The sequence below is a fragment of the Cydia amplana genome, chromosome 12 (genome assembly GCF_948474715.1).
Source record: "Cydia amplana chromosome 12, ilCydAmpl1.1, whole genome shotgun sequence".
NCBI classification, from domain to species: domain Eukaryota; kingdom Metazoa; phylum Arthropoda; class Insecta; order Lepidoptera; family Tortricidae; genus Cydia; species Cydia amplana.
The window spans coordinates 1942033-1959580 of record NC_086080.1 but is presented as its reverse complement, the minus strand read 5'-3'; the positions used below and the strand labels follow the sequence as shown (position 1 = coordinate 1959580).

Here is a 17548-nt window from a genome sequence, read left to right as displayed (position 1 = left end):
AAGTGCTTGGTCTGCCGCTTAACAAAACCCATACGTTTTTGGGCCTCTTTGCAGGTTTGAAGAACCTGGTGATGAAATGTCATCTGTGGATCAAACCAAGTGCCTAAGTCTTTCACTAAGGCAGCTCGCCTTATCTTTTCACCATATTAAATGTCGGATGTCCTTTGGGGAAAGACAGCTGCTATAATTATAGAGAGAGTGCCACAGGGCATCAAGTCCTTTTATTTTTGTTGCATTAATGCTTTCTTTTAGACAATAAAAATGAGAAAAAAATATACCTACATACCAACAGGCACGTTTTTTTTTCAATATTGTGAAATTACGAGTTGTACTCCACTGGCATTATCATCCTATAAGTGAAAATTTCCCTGCGGCATATAGCACGCAAGAATGTCAGTCACGTGGGCGGCCTTGACCTTTATATGAAATTTGTGTACTCGTATGTGCGTGAAAGGTCGATCTTCGGTTTAATAGGACACATCTATCTATTGTCGGCTCGCAGTTGAAGGCAAGTTCAACGCAATTATAGGTATATATAAAGCAACTACGATAGGTAACCAATCAGCGATAATTACTGTTTATTTAAACCTAATTAGCTTTTAAGTCTAACCCTGAGCAGAAATAAAACTTAACTTCGATATACTGATTTCAAAAGACACTCCATGTGGGAAGAAACTTCATTGATGTAAAACTTAAAGAAACTTTCTTAGTTTCTGCTCGTTAAAAGTATGAATTTGATAAATATTCAAACCCCAACTAGAGAACTTCCGGTTGAACGAAGTTGTCTCGGGAATACGTATTTTTTTTAGTTTTAACTAACTAATGTTGTTATGTAGTGAACTAACGTGGAAGTAGGTATGCAGCTAGTGAGGTAATCTTGAAACGCGTTTATCCATTCTTTGGTCAACACCCGGCATTCCATCGTGGCTATTTGTAACCCCAACTATCACTTTTATTAAGCAACTACCGAACAACATCACGCTCTTCGAGCACACTTTTGACATTGGCGAAATCATCATTAGAAACAAATTAAAACAAGATGAACCCACAACTTACCTACTGCATAAAGTATGAGTGTGGTAGAAGTCTTAGCCGTTTCCACCGGCTGAGAGAAGCACACCAAAGGTAACGTGACCCCCGCAGGATTGGACTCATTGTAAAACGTTTCCATGCAGAAGTCTTTGGTGCTGAGTAGAGGGGGCTTGCTGAAGGGGACGAAGAGGGAACCGTTGACGAGGAGGTAGAACTCGTCTTCGCTGATTTTGTCTGGTTCCAGTTTGTATCTGTAAAGGAAATTAAAATGAGATCCTGAATACATACTCGTATCCCTAGAGTAAGAATAGTAAGATAGACATAGATACAGGCGGCCTAGCCAAGGTGACAATAGCTTGCGCTTCGCCATCGAATCGCTTTGTGTCTCTCTATCATACTTTCTTATTAGTGCGACAGTGACAGTTGCGTTTCGTTACCTACGGAGCGTTAGCGATTGGCATGCATGTCTACGGGGCCTGGCTTATCTTCATTCACAGTTATTTATCTCAAAACGTTTTATAATTCAGTGAATACTTTTGGAAATAATCGCTCTGAGAGCAATATTCATGAGAATATTGTGTCAATTTGTGCTAATAGGTAAGTATTTGCTTCTGACTATTAGGCCTGAAGCAGATCTGTTATATAGCTTTCAAATATTTGAAGTTACTTTTATCTTTAGCAATGGTTTGCTGAAGTGCTTGGTCGTTGGAAGTTAACAATAAACGGCGTTATTCATAAACGACTGCTAAGTTAATCAGCTGATGATCATCGTTTGTCCCTCTCTATGGCATAACGGCAGATAGGGACAAACGACGATCATCAAGCAGCCGTTTATTAATAACGCCAAAAGCATATGACTGTTTGCTACCCAAGCGGTACAATAAGTATATCAGCGATATTAAATTTATAAGGAAAACCGATCTGTCAACACATCGCATCGTCAATTTTCCTTAACCATCAGGTTAATGAGCAACAAATTAATAGCTGAATTTGAGTATGACCCTCATTATAGCATAAATCGTCTTAATAAGGCATTTTTATTGCCATACTTCCTACTCGTATATCTGTTATATTATAACTGCGTTCGTTAGCTAATAATGTTGCCATCGGGATATTTGGAAGTTTTCCCTCTTGGGATCGAATCAAGTATGCGAAGAAAGTTTTGGGATTTCGGGAAGTTTCTGAAGCAAATAAAGCAATGCATTAGGTAATAAGGTATTGATACGGATACAGTTTGACAAATTATGATCTGAATTTTCGGAGGGAAAGTAAATGGTAACACGTGATAATAAACATGTGACTTAGGAACAACACGAGAATTGCGTGATAATTAGTCAATAAACAGATCAAAATTGCGTTCAAACTCTTATCTTAAGAATAACATTTGTATGAAAAAGCTAAGCCAATTCATATTCAGAAAATTTAAACCAAAAGCTGACTTTACTAGAACAATGCTCTACATGCTTTTGACGTAAAAAAATTACATTGGACATATCGCCATATATTTGATGGAAGCATTGGGTGTTCTCTACCTTCAAGCGCATCTGGTTAGGGCCCTAGGAGCCATCCCACTCTAGCGTCTCCCGAGCATCGGCGTCTAGTCAACTCTATCGCTGCTGCTCGACGTTGACGCAACTGCACAGCAACGCCATTTTCCATAGCCCTGACGAGACGGCGACGTACGAAAGACGCTAGTGTGAGTTGGCCCAAAATCAACGACAGTATCGTTGGAGCCATATTACCTACCTAAAGATTGATAGAGCCAAATGCCACGAAATTTTGACTATACCTGTCGTAGGCGCAGGGGTTTCCCACGATGGTCTCAAACACGTTGCTGTCATAGCTCCAGATGCGAGAGTCGTTGGCCTTGTGGAAGACAGGCTGGAAAAGATTGATAGAGCCAAAAGCCACGAAATTTTGACTGTTACCTGTCGTAGGCGCAAGGGTTTCCCACGATGGTCTCAAACACGTTGCTGTCATAGCTCCAGATGTGAGAGTCGTTGGCCTTGTGGAAGACTGGCTGGAAGGTCAGGCTGCTCCGCGAGCAGACCGACCGCGCCGCGCCGTCCTGCATCGTGAACGTGAGGTTCTGGCCGCTGTCGCAGCATTTTGGGACGACTGGCAGCTGTTTTTTGATTTCTTCGTCTTCGTCCTGTGGAAGAAAAATGTTGGTGAGATTTTTGGAGATTATTAAATGTAAAAAACTAATTTTTGAACAACTTGTTCAAAAATTTGAACTGAAAGCTGTTTTGGTTAGGTGTGGTAAAAATAACCATTTAGACAGTATTGTAATATTTGCTTTTCCCGACTTGCAGTGACTACCTACTCATATAACTATTCACATGCAGAAACCATCTTTACTCTACCTATATAAATTCGAGGTAACTCTTTCTGTATGTTACCTCTTCAGGCTTAAACCGCTAAACCGAATTATGAATTATAAGTTAATTAGCCTTTTGACAATGTAAAGTTTGTAATTTTATGAATAAAGGAATATGAATATGAAATTTGCTATGTAGGTAGATAGTTTGTGGACCGCGGGCAGAAGTTAGTATCAAAGCCACCTAGCCAGTAGTATAAACGTCACCAAGGGCTCGTCAGGTATCAGATAAAATATTAGAATGAGTCACGATACACGTTTATGATAAAGATAACGTATATCATATATTATATATTCAGTCCCACCCAGCTTTATTGGTGATGCATGTAAAAAATATGACATGCCAAATTAGGTCACCATTTACGTGGCAAGGACAGTCAATTAGGGACGTCATTTACACAATGATAAATCACACAAATCATCCTGAAGGCCAATTCTGTTTCACCAATTTGATATGGTTTTACAATTTGATACGACCTTGACCGTGAACACCAATCAGCGCTAGTGGCTCCAATTGGTCCTAACGAAATAGGTATAACTGGAACGTCTTATAAGACATTCGCTCGCACTTATTGGTGCGCGTGAGATTCCTGACAAGTTGACGATACGACTCAAGGTCAAACTAATGAAATTGCAAACTGCAAACTGTAAAAATAATAGTTATAACTTGAGATTATTACGTTGTTGTGTTTTTATTTTGGTTACTAAAACCTTGCACGCATTCTTCTTTATAAAATTCTATTAAACCATATACCTATCAATGTGATTCAGTGAAGGGGGGGGCTGAAAATCAGCTCTGCACGGTTTGTAATAAATGAGTGAATGAAAATCGTTAATTTCAGGCAACTATTGGCTCATAGTAAATACCTTAATGTAGCATACATATTATGAAACTATGACATGGCTGACGCAGCTTATGCTGAGCGCGTTCCTTTTGTGACACATGCTAATTGTTAGTGTAATTTTTATACTTATAAATTTGTTACTTGTACCATTTTTTGTGTAGCAATAAATGGTTTCTTATCCTTATCAAATCGTTGAAACAGAACCGGCCTCCTTCTCAGAATTCAGCTCGAGTGTTCCTCTTGAACTTTGGCGTTCATAAAGAAATTGAACCGACGCAATATATTTAAATTGGTCACGTAAATAAGAGGACGTGCCTCGGTAAAGCTTGGCTACCTGGACGCTATTTAAACGTTTTTTGTTATGAATTAGTTTTAAAAGCCAAATTATTATGAAGACTGAATATTAAGCTTCAACATTACCACAGAATAAATAGTAGTACTAGGTACAGAAGATTCACTCTCTAACAAAACGCGTCTATTACGACAGATATGACCGCTAGGTGGCGCAAACGCGAACAGGCGTCCGTTCCGTAGCGGTGCGTGGCAACTACTATGGCTGACACCAAAATTGGTGTGGGCCGCATGTACTTGTAGGTACTTGTAGCCACGCGACGAAATCGCGGAGTGAGCCACGCCTGGCATTACTGACTAGAGTGACTTCAAGTAGGTATTCTAGTAGGTATGCATCTAACTTCTCGCATTTTACAGAGAACTAGTGTAGGTACAAATGTTACAATCACCTAACCTCTCCTCATGCTTACCTATTTGTTTGCAAGACTACATTAAATATTGCCGACATCAAAACACTCGTATTTATGTGGTAAATTTTCTAATTGAATGTACAAATCTTTGTTATGATAATGATCAAATTAAAAAGATAAACAACATATTGCTACTGAATACTGATGATTAGGTACTATAGTGATAAATATTAATGATATTTTGCATAACAATGATAAAGAATTATCACCGTGTATTCTTATTTGAATTAAAAACATTAAGATGAATCTATTCACTAAAAAGGGAATAATTTTATATCTCAAGCAGACGCAAGGTAGACACCTCCAATACTTGCCTACAAATTCGCTATAACACGAACTTATCTAAACGCATATCTCTTCCAAGCAAAATTTCAGGTTACCACTCTCCTAATGTTGATTTCGTACCTTGAGCGCGCCTTGAAGATAAGGAGTAATTTACTACGTATACCTACACACACGCCGATATCAGATAGTGGAGTTGATGGATAAATCTGAGGCGAGGAAGAATTCCTGGCGTGTTCTGATCGCTTTCGAAGAATAGATGAGTCGAATACTCAGGCTAAGCGTTAGAAGTTTGAGTTCAAAGAATCGTGGCAACTAGAATGTGTATGCATTTGCTGCAATAATGCTGAAGGACTGTATTTTATTTATTAACATTTTATATTTTTTTAGAAACTACCTAATGTACTTGGTTTTATGATTTTTTTGGATGGTGATATTATTATTTTAAGCTAACATGGTCATTTACACTATAAAAACTATTAAATAGGTAGGTATTTACCGTGTAATATTTATTCATTGAGCGGCTTTTTGAGCTTCAAAAGTGCAAGTGAATTCTATCCATAAAGTATGTAATTTTACAGCTTACTGTATCTTAAATGTGCTTTTTATAGTGGTTAACCTATACATTCGCCTACTTGGGGAATATTACTGGAAGCCGCGGACAGACCGGATCGTATAAAAGCAGCGAGCGCATCGAAGTGTGGTGCACGGGCGGGATTCATCTATCAGGTTTTTCGATTACTTACAGCCAACGAATGCGTGGATAGACGTGCCAACCAACTATAAAGACTGTGAATGTGCATGAAATTGTAGATCAGTAAGATGGGTCTCTATTGTTTCCCAAATAGTTTTGGTTAAGGGCAAACAAGCCATAAAATGTATTGTTTGCCCGCATTTTCATTACCAGTCATAATTCATTTGGTTCAGAAACGCGTCACTTTTCAGGATTTCCATAAAACAAAGCTAACCTATCTATAGGATAACCTAATAAACGAACATCCTGCAATGTTAACGGTTTCAATTTTATGACTAATGATAATATGATAAACAATACATTATGACTTAAAACTTTCTGGGAAACAACGGGACCCCCAGTAGAATACAATTAAATATCTGAAGGGCGATAAAAATTTACTATTTGATATTTACATGACCGTGGCACTGCGCGGGCGGCTATGAGATACATTACATCAGTTATCTGACAGTAGAAGGAAGTCACGTTGTATGAAGATGTCGTCTTAAGCAAGCTTACATTTTTCCCACGCCACACGTTGGCGTCACTCGTCTTTCCCTACCAATCATAATTTTCGTTAAGAGCCAACAGGAGTGGTCATTTCTCCATACAAACGTACTCGACTGTTTCCTCCGTGGGTTTTGAAGCTAGAGCAATGATTTTTTCAACACAGATTAATATTGTCAATATCTGTGTCGGACCGTTTACATTTTTTGATATTTTTGTTTTTTAAGGCGCTAGAGCCCTTCAAAAATGGCCAAAATGGCCTAATTGATTATGCCGCAATGAGAGGCGTGGTATTCAAAACTGATATCCAAAAAAGCAAAACGGTCCGACACAGATAATTTCATAATTATTTAGAATTCTAAATTTGGTTACGATTGGTCAAGTTTTGGAGGAGGAAACAGTCGAGTACGAAACCTCGATTTTTGAGATTTTTATGCAGGATTTTTCGCCTTGTCCTTATCGCACTAGTTTTAGGAGCCGCTTCCGTTAGCGAGACGGGTATATTTACCTAAAATATTTAAATCTCAGCTCCTGTTTCGTCTGCGCCAGCTAGCGGACGCCCTAATTATTTCGAAAATTCTATACTAAGATAATCTTATGAATTGATACGTAGGTACAACTAGGTGCTTGTATTTTCCCACGTCTATGAAAACACTCATAAAACAAAATGGATTCCATCACTCAAACAGCACCATTTGGCTACTTAATGATCCCTTTACCGCTACTTGCCGAAAAAAGGCGCCACGTCGCATCAATTGCGGCTTCTTTATTTTATTCTGTTAGAAATGTAAGACGTGCTTGTAAGTAATCAGATGTTGACGTGGCACCACTGTTGCCACAGTTCCCATGAGATTTTTCAAAGAGTATGGTTTAACTCGAGTTGTAGATGGAGGTGTCAAGACCGCTAAGCTTAAGTGGGACTGGGCTGGAAAAGTCTGGCGCAAGCATCCGAAAAGGTGGAGTACCGTAACATTAAGTAGTTACCAATTGGGACCCACGGAACACCATAAGTAGACTATACTCGTAGTGCAAGCCGGGGTGCAGGCACACCGAAAAAGAGATAGCTGGAGTAATTTTTTGCATTTTACCCAGATTGGTGGGAAAGTACCAATAACAGGGTCGAGTGGAGGAAAAGAGGGGAGGCCTTTGTCTAACAGTGGGACACTAAATTCAAAACTCATTGCTTTTCAAAGAATTCTTTGAGAAGCAAAGAGTAGCTTTCTCAAAAACTACAAGCATTTTAGGGTATTTTTTGTAAAAGCAATACATATTAAGGTTAATAATCCGGTAAAAGGATTTTTTTGTCTAAGGGCAGTTCGACCTGACCATGCTTGTCAGTGTCAGGCTTTATCAGAATGTCGTTTTAAAATGAGAGCGTAACTTCGATTAAGTTCGGCTAAATTAGTGTGACTCCTAAAGGATGACTCACGCTAGACCGGGCCGCGGCCGGGCCGGAGCTTCCGGAGCTTCGTTTTCTATGGAAAGCACCGCGTGATCACCGATCAGCCATCATAGAAAATGACATGTCGGACGCCTCGTTCGGATATTACGGGGATACTACGGATCGATACTATACATTTTACCCGATGAAAAACGCTTCTCAAAGTGTTACATCACGTCTGCTGTTACAAATCATTTAGAATGAAAGTGTTTCAATAGTCGAGTTGTTTGAAGGCCAATTAGAACCATCTCAAGTGCGATTCGGGTCTCGTTAGCTTACGACTGTTTATTCACTTACACTAACCATATATGCAGGTTTAATAAAACCAGCCAAGTGCAAGTCGGACTCCCGTACGAAGGGTTCCGTACCATTCCGTAATATCGAGCAAAAAACGACAAAACAATCACGTTTGTTGTATCGGAGCCCCACTTAAATATTTTTTTATTCTGTTTTTAGTATGTGTTGTCATAGCGCAACAGATATACATAATCTGTGAAAATTTCAACTGTCTAACTCTGGAGGAGGCCTTTACCCTCAGCTAAGAGGGGTTCTCGCCTGACATTGCTTCACTTTATTATTATATTATATTACCATTGACTATTGACATTTAAATTACTATCTGCATTTTGATGACTGTATTATCTTATTTTTTTTTATATTTTTTATTATTCTAGTATGAAATGACATGAAAATATTCAATTTATTTAAATGTATTAAACTTAATGAGTAATTACTAATTATAAATAAAAAAATGCATGATAGAATAGGGACCTATAGAAATGTACTGTGACTTTCTACGAAGCATGTCTTTATGTGATAATTAATACTATGTTATGTGACTGTATATTTTATATTCGCGAGAAATAAAAGGCTTTTTTATTTTTATTTATTTATTTTAACTATCACGGTTTATGAGATACAGCCTGGTGACGGACAGACGGACAGTGGAGTCTTAGTAATAAGGTCCCGTTTTTACCCTTTGGGTACCTACGGAACCCAAAAAAAGTCCTGTTAATGAGGAACTAAGTGGTGATAAGTAGAAAAGATACCATCAATGTAGAATGTCTTTTGTTTTGACATTGTGGTACACATGACAAGGTTCTATTTGGCCCTGAGTGTCAAGTCAATGTAAGCAGCTTACATTAGGTACGCCAATAATCGGCGCAGCTACGTCATGTTTTTTTACTAGCTTATTTATGGTGTCCCACTGCTGGGCAAGTACCTCTCCTCTTGTCTTCCAAAACTCCCGATTTAGTGCATCTTCCGGCCAGTTGTAGCGAAAGGTGTCTCTAGGTGACAGGTGATAGTTATAGCCACTAAATAGTAATTGGCCACTCCTAACAATTCAGAAAGAAACAAGCCATAGAAGTCTTAATGTTAAGAGTAGCCAATTACTATGTAGTGGCCAATAACTAGGTATAGCAGGTCACCCTATAGTAAAAGTGGTAATTAATTGCATTCCAGACCCACGTCTTACTTAAATATCTCTGCTGAAACGAGAACAACCCTTTTAAGCAAACCAAACTCCTAAACATACTTCGTTTAAATTGTACCGGCCGAATATTTCTTAACTTACTTGTTGAAACAAAGGTCGAGGGCCTTCCGTTCGAGACCAGAGTCGTATTCAGAAATAAAACAATATAATACTTACCTATTTAATATCAATATCAGTCTGTCCTACACGCCTTTGCGCTTTTTGAGTGAGAAAGCGAACGTATTGATTGCTGTTTTAAGGATCACGTTAGACCGCGCCGCGTCCGGGCCAGAGCTTCCGGCGCTTACTGTTCTATGACAGATGACCGGTTCGGCGGTCCATAGAAAACGAAGCTCCGGAAGCTCCGGCCCGGACACGGCCCGGTCTAGCGTGAGTCATACTTAATGCGTAGGTATACAGACATGATGTGCGCGCATGATTTACTCAAACAAGTTCCGTAGTAAGGCGTTTCCACCCAGTGTTACAGGGTAAGTTAAGAATACGGTCCTTGAAAGTTGACAAAACAAGTTCGGAAGGGATCAGTGATTGGAATTGCATATTTTTCTGGAGAGCTGAGACGGGAATCTGTAAAAATGTTAACGAAACTTTATGTATTGTAAATATGAGCAACCTTTTCAGGGTTTTTTGTTTTGAAATACTTTTGCGAGTTTAAAAGGAGTCGTGGCGTTCTTAGAGGAATAATTGTTTAGACATTGTTTTGGTATAAAAATTGTATAGGTACCTAGGCGCATAGGTACCTAGTACCTACCTCTTTTATATGACAGAGCGATTGGAACTCATTTTCAATTCGGTACAAGAATTGGATTTTGAATGATTTTATAACGTTTAATCAAAACTAAATTCAATATGTACCACAAAACGCAGTGTAGTGCATACCTTATACCTGAGACCAGAGTAGACTTTGTAACTCAATTCCCTAAATCAATTTGCTTAGTTCGTATATTTTCATCTTATGAAGGATGAAGGGAAATGGCTAGATCCAAATTAGTATTTTACGTCATATTACTTAACCTTTTCGACGCCGTGTCAAACACAAAAGCTGTCTCTCAGACGCCACGTCATCGAAGTGTCAAAACTGAAATTGAACTTTATGCATATGCACCTAGGTCTATGTTGCTCTGTGGTCTATGACCGATTAATACGTCTTTGGCGTTGGACCTGCGGTGCGTATATATCGGTCATTGGCGTCCAAAAGGTTAATGAGAGTTATGGGCATGGCTTTCATGCAAATTATTGGAATTTATCAACTGCGGCTATGATATAAGTATTATATGGAGTGTCTTAACTTACGTTTGAAAAGAATCTTGGCTACTGTGACTGCTATAGACAACCTGTAGGTAGATATCAGGTGATTTCTTTCCACTCCATATTAAAAGTTCACCACATATTAAGCTCTATTATACTTAAAAACCGGCCAAGTGCGAGTCGGACTCGCGTTCCAAGGGTTCTGTACATTATGTCCGACTCACGCTTGACTGCACATTTCTAATAGGTTTTCTGTCATCTATAGGTAAAGAACTATTTTGTGTCTCATTCAAAATTTTAGACCCAGTAGTATCGGAGATAAAGGAGGGGGCGGGGGGATGGTCGGACAGGCAGACAGACGCGCGAGTGATCCTATAAGGGTTCTGTTTTTTTCCTTTTCAGGTACGGAACCCTAAAAGCCGATTGTGCAATTCTTATCAGATTCACTCAAGTACCCTCGAAGTACGTCATACTCACCCGGACACGGGAAATCCCTCTCGACGTTTAAGTGTGATTTACCGGAATACCGGATCTAAAATTTCCGGTTTCCATTCCGATAAAAGATTGCCATCTCCGGAATCTGAGGTATTTAATCATTTGGATTCTAGTGTTGATAAGGACTTGATTCTTTTGAGTCTTTATTTGAAATGTCGACTCTTTTTGAGAGACCCCGGAGGCATTTGAGCCGTGCGTGAGTTTTGTTGTTTAATACCGTAAAATGTACCTACTCTGCTCCAGAATTTGCTCCTTAATTGGACATTTAAAATTATTATATAGTAGATCGTAATTGCCAAGAGAAGAGTCGTGGAATGTATGGGGCCCAATAGATTCCACGACTCTTCTCTTTCCGAACAGACTCTATCATGTTGTAACACTTAGGTAAGTGAGGTTGATGTAGGTAAGAGTTTTAACGTATAAAAACTGTTGGAGCACAATAGGGATGATGACACATGTTGAATTTTATAACAAAATCTAGTAAAATAGATAGCATACGAGCAATTTATCACAATAATGTGGATATTAAACTAAAATATTGAAAAATTACAAAAATACAGGACCTGAAAGTTTCAAAATTAACTTCCAAAAACGATAAAAGTATGGCTACCATTCGATTCCTTATATTTCACCCAAAAAAATATTGTATAGCAACTATATACATAAACGCAATATTTCACCGACAAAAACGCAATTTTCTTGTTTTGTCCATACTACAAGATGGGCGATGACGTCATGGCCTCTGGCCGTTTTGTATAGGCGTTTCGCGAGTGAAGTGCGACTGTCGGCCTTTGACTACAATTTCTGACTTGTGTTACTTTAATGCAATGGGTCCCATATAGACATTTGATCCTAAAAACAAACCCGATCGATTGATACCATAAATGAAAATTAGTCATGTAGCCTATTATCCACTGCGGAACAAAGTAGGCACAATTTACGGAACTTTTTGAAAAACTGAAAAGTATTTGTTTGATTCTCCCATAGTTTTATAAAGGAATGAGAATTCTAAAGGTTTTGTCCATAAGAAAAACTAAAATTAAATCTATTAAAACTTTTTGCTTCTAGTTATACTTTGAATTATGTGTCAAGACAGAAGACAAGTCTGAGTGGTCTCTTCAGGGAGACCTATTCTAAGTCTAACTTTTCAAGAACTTCAGCTTCAATTTAACAACTAGAGTGTAATAAAACTAAGTAAAGTATATAATTATGTTATAAAGTAGCCTGACAAGATTGTATATGGCCTTCGAAATGTTGCGAATTTCAGTGGCTCTAATTTATTTTACTGGCAAGGAGACACTTTGACAACACACGTTGTAAGTCTTTGTCGTTGAATACAACTGATATAACCAAAAAAAAAAGATTTCGGATTTTTTTATAAACAATTTTGTCAAAAAAATGCCGAAAAAGAAATTACCAAGAAAAACAATTTTGAATACAATAAAACATTTACATCAACAATAATAGAACGAAGGATTGCGTAGCATTTCAATAAACAATGTGTTGAACTTACAAATGTTGACATGACCTTTAGATAATACTAACATTTTATTTGTTTATATTATCGTGGTAGCTGCTTATAGCGACACTATCTCAGACTGCGTCAATCAGGATTAAACCAGGAAAAGGATAAAATGCGAGAGAAATAATGTTTCAAAACCTGAATCAAGTCTTAAGACTTAATAAGAAATCCTCGAGTCTTTCGTACTCGAAGACTTTTTACCAGCACTATTGGCTGATAGCGACCTGAATATTTCTTGTAATAGGAGTGTTTGTACGTTGAAAGATAAGTAAAGTATTCCCTAAACCTTACCGGTAGTGATTGTTAATTGACTGATAACCGGGCTAACATGTTAATGAAAATATTTTTACGATATTCGAAACTTCTAGGAATCATAATCGTACAAAGACCAGAGGTTAATAAAATGTATTATCAGTTCTGATACATCTACTAGGACATATCACGGAACAGTTTACTTAGGGTAATAAGGAACGATGTTGCTCAATAGGTTCCAGATACCCAAACAGGAATTGTTATTTACACCCGCACTTCCAGCGAGATAACGTAACTAAATATGATCGTGTCAGAGTATAAAGTTCCATTGATACCCAGCTTGGAGTACTCTTACTCGAAAATAGACTTTACACCAATTGAAATAGGGTAGCATTTCCCTATTCGTCCCTTCCTAAAGTTGGTTAGGAAAACTTGCGTTGGCGTTTTGCTAGCAGGTAACATCGTCTCACAATCAGTTTAACAATGTCGTATCTAGAGCAATCGCGTGACTGGAAAATCCGACCCTGTTTTCAGACGCATAAAATTGAATTTCAAGTAAAGGGAAAAGAAGGATATGATGCTGAGAAAGATAGGAGTTATGAACAACAGAAATGCCCGTCACGTGCTGGAAATAAGGCCGTATAAACTCATTGGTTGCCAGAGTACGGGCGTGTTGTGTTCTCGGATGAACCTGTGTAAGATGACCTTGAGATCAAGTGGTTTTGTCGCTCTTGGTTTATAATTTATAATGGAGTGACAGAGATGGAAGTCCACGAATTCTTAACCTTTCCCAGTCTCGAGAGTCCGTACTTATATCTTGACTATAGCGACCCGCCCCGGCTTCGCACGGGTTAACAAATTATACATAAACCTTCCTCATGAATAACTCTATCTATTAAAAAAACCGCATCAAAATCCGTTGCGTAGTTTTAAAGATCTAAGCATACATACAGACAGACAAATAGACGGCCAGACAGCGGGAAGCGACTTTGTTTTATAGTATGTCGTGATGAGCAAAATCCACTATGGGTAATAAGGACATAATTTGCTAGGTAAGCGTGTGGAACTTTAACAAGTTCTGGAGGTAAACATCATTCCAAACTTGCGAAGATATAAGGTATCACAACTGAAAGGAAGTTATTTAAAGCCTTTGCTGGTAGCAGAATGTCAAACAATTATGAAACCTTTGTACAAATCTCGGTTAAGTTTTGATCAAGTTTTGATGTAAATACAGCTCTATGAAGCCAAAGTGAAGTTTGAGAAATACGCCGCGAATATTAACCGAATTAATTTGCCCTTTGAACGCCAAAAACCTTAAAGGCTTCGTAAGTTTCGTGCCAATAGCACTTAAATGCTTATCAGTATTAAGGATGACACGTAGACCGGGCCGAGTCCGGGCCAGGGGACCGATTTTTGAATCTCGACCATTCGATTTCGTCACTCGAAAATCAGTGAAAAACGATGAAATGCTATTTTTGAAATTCTACTGATAGAATTTGAGAATCGAGTGGTATTGACCACTCGTATTCAATTCTATCAGTAGAAAGTAGGAATCCACAATTTTAGTCACATATTTGTATTATATGCCGCCAATAAAAAAATATCTTAAAGGAATTAATTTATTAGATTTTATGTGTTTATTAGATTAGCTAGTTTTTGATTGAAATATAAATATTTTTTATGTCCTTACCATCGTAAGTCAATCACTACACGGTCGAATGGTGACTCTCAAAAATAGGTATTATTAGGATCATGCGAAAAAAATCTTGACAAATTTTCGTATACGAGTATTTTCGACCACTCGCTTTTAAATTCGAACGTTCGAAATTCAAAAATCGGCCCCCAGAGCTTCCGGCGCTTACTTTTCTATGACAGATGATCACGTGATGCTTTCCATAGAAAACGATGCTCCGGAAGCTCCGGCCCGGACACGGCCCGGTCTAACGTGAGTCATCCTTTATGGGGAACGCTGTCAAAGTATATACTTTCAATGCAAAGTTAACATTTTTAGATCGTACCAGTGATGTTGGCGTAAGGCTAACAATTTTCTATTACGACAAATAACAGTCAAAAAGGTTTATAAAACTAGAGTTAGACCAAGCTAAGTTGGCAGCGATTTTGATAGTCCAGACGGTGCAAGTGTTATTTTAGACGTCAAACTTCTATGAAATTATGACGTTAAAATAACACTTGCACAGTCTGGGCTATCAAAATCACTGTCAACTTAGTTTGGTCTAACTATATCCTGCTTTAACTTATAACTTACACTGTTGTGTACATAATATTTTTAACTATTGTAATCGTAGGTATAAACATGATCAGCTTTAGGGACCCAAAATTAGCACTGTAACCAAAACTCAACTTTGCTCTATTGTTGCAAAATAGCTATTTCAATAGTTACAGTTCATTATTCTTAATTAGATTATTACTCAATCGTATTAATTAGAGATTAATTGGTTTCAGGGCATAATCGGATTGATACCATTTAATTTACGGAAAAAGCCAATTAGTGAGCTCACTAAGGGCCACTTGCGCCATTCCACTAACCCGGGGTTAATCGGTTAAACCTGTAGTTACCATGGTTACAAGTACAATTTGACACTGGGTTAACGGTTTAACCGCTTAACCCCTGGTTAGTGGGATGGTGCAAGTGGCACTAAACAGTTGAATAAGCTTGAAATAATAATACAGATTCCTAATTAAGGCCGATACAGACGGACTGCAACCCGACTGCAAATTGTATGGGAACTGCACGTCAACTGCAACGTTGGTACTTATATATTGTTTAGGTAATTCATGAATTTCATGTAGAGACTATGCGATTAAAGAAGAAGAAGAGATTATAGAAAAGTTTTCCTTTTCTAAACAATTTCAGAGTTCTCTTAAAGGACTCAAGTCTTTACAAAAGACTCAGGTCTCGATAAGAACTCAAGCTTCGACTTAATTCAATTCAATCATTTATTTCAGACATAAAAGCCCATATCATTTGTTAGTAATACAATAGAAATTAATCTTAATATGCTAATGTTAGTAAGTACACATTCAATTAGAAATAATAATAATAATTTCACAAAATTATCTTATTAATGACTAGAGTCTGAAAAACTGAGCCGAATCGTAAAGTAAAGGACTCAAAGGACTTAAGTCGAAAACTAAACTAACCTCTACTACTGCTACTTACACATCCGACTAGTAAAGACTAGAAGATTTTTTTTTGACGTGAAAATAGCAATAGCAGTTAAGGTAATAGAATCCCCCATACCCATCCAGTGTTATAGGCCTCCAGATCCGTAGCAACCGCGTATGACCAGGGATCACATTATTTTGGTTGGTGTATGGTTTTTAGTAATAGCATCAGGTAATAGAAAGTAAACATTGGTGCGATCTGGGCGCCGTGTGTTGTTTACGGATGGCAAAATGTTGACATTTACTTAACAGTGAGTGAGGAATTTGATGCTTATGAAAATTATGTTTCGTGTCGTGTTACATAGGTACAGTCGCCATCAGATATATCGGAGCAGTCAAGGCCCTCGCAAATATCTGAACACGCCTCTATTGTCAAGGCGTTAGAGTGCGTGTCCAGATATACATCTTGGCCGCTCATGGCGACTGTACAATAATTTTGTCATAACTTAATCTAATTTGATTCTTATAAATATGTATAACGCATCGTGTTCAACTTTTGGTAGGTGACCCATACAGCAATTATTCTAGAAGATTCCATAAAATGGTATTAGTCGAATAGAAACTTGGGCTCTCTAATAAAATTTCCTCAAATTCGTAAATCGCGTTTTTGGGCACAACATTATTTAATACACTACTCATAGTGTTGTGTTCCTGCCGGTGAGTAAGGTTGCCAGAGCTCAACGAGGGTGCGAAGTGTTAGGGTCGGCAACACGCATTGTAATACCTCTGGAGTTGCAGGCGTCCATTAGGCTACATAGACCGCTTACCATCAGGCGGGACGTATGCTTGTTTGCCACCGAGTCCACCGGCGTAGTATTAAAACAAAAACAAATAAGAAAAATCTACAAATTTAATTATAAATCTCCAAACGGAGATCCATGGAAAGACATAATGCTCTTTAGTGCACAGCTAGATCAGTATTTCAGTAAAAGAAACAGGACATATTTTAAAAGAATACGACAAACACACATAGGTATACCATATACACATACACATACATACATAACATACATACACATACACACACACACACACACACACACACATAGATACAGACATGCACAGTGACGTCAGTGACACACACACATATACAGTAACATAGGTAATATTGTAAACTGCGAGTATGGTGACGTGTGCAATAAAGAGTATTATTATATTGTAAGAATTCACTAGAGCAGCCATACTCTAAGTGTGTTCCGCGGAACCCTAGGGTTCCGCGACACCCCTGCAGGGGTTCCGCAAGAATTTAGAATTATGCTTATTCATAAAAAAATACACTTCTAAAAACTATTGTTTTATTGTAGGGTTCCATCAAGTATTTCGCTTTCCAAAAGGGTTCCGTCAAAAAAAAGATTGAGAACCGCTGCACTAG

The 17548-nt window shown here is 38.1% G+C and overlaps 1 protein-coding gene across 1 annotated transcript in view; it reads right to left on the bottom strand.

Annotated features, from left to right (window-relative positions):
* Positions 1-17548, bottom strand: part of LOC134652810 (G-protein coupled receptor Mth2-like) — a 125488-nt gene that overhangs the window by 11850 nt on the left and 96090 nt on the right. The window contains exons 2-3 of the mRNA XM_063507980.1: positions 2961-3184; positions 1057-1283 (exon numbers count right to left, since the gene is read on the bottom strand). Of these exons, the coding sequence (XP_063364050.1) occupies positions 1057-1283; positions 2961-3184 (451 nt within the window). The remainder of the gene's footprint in view (positions 1-1056; positions 1284-2960; positions 3185-17548) is intronic.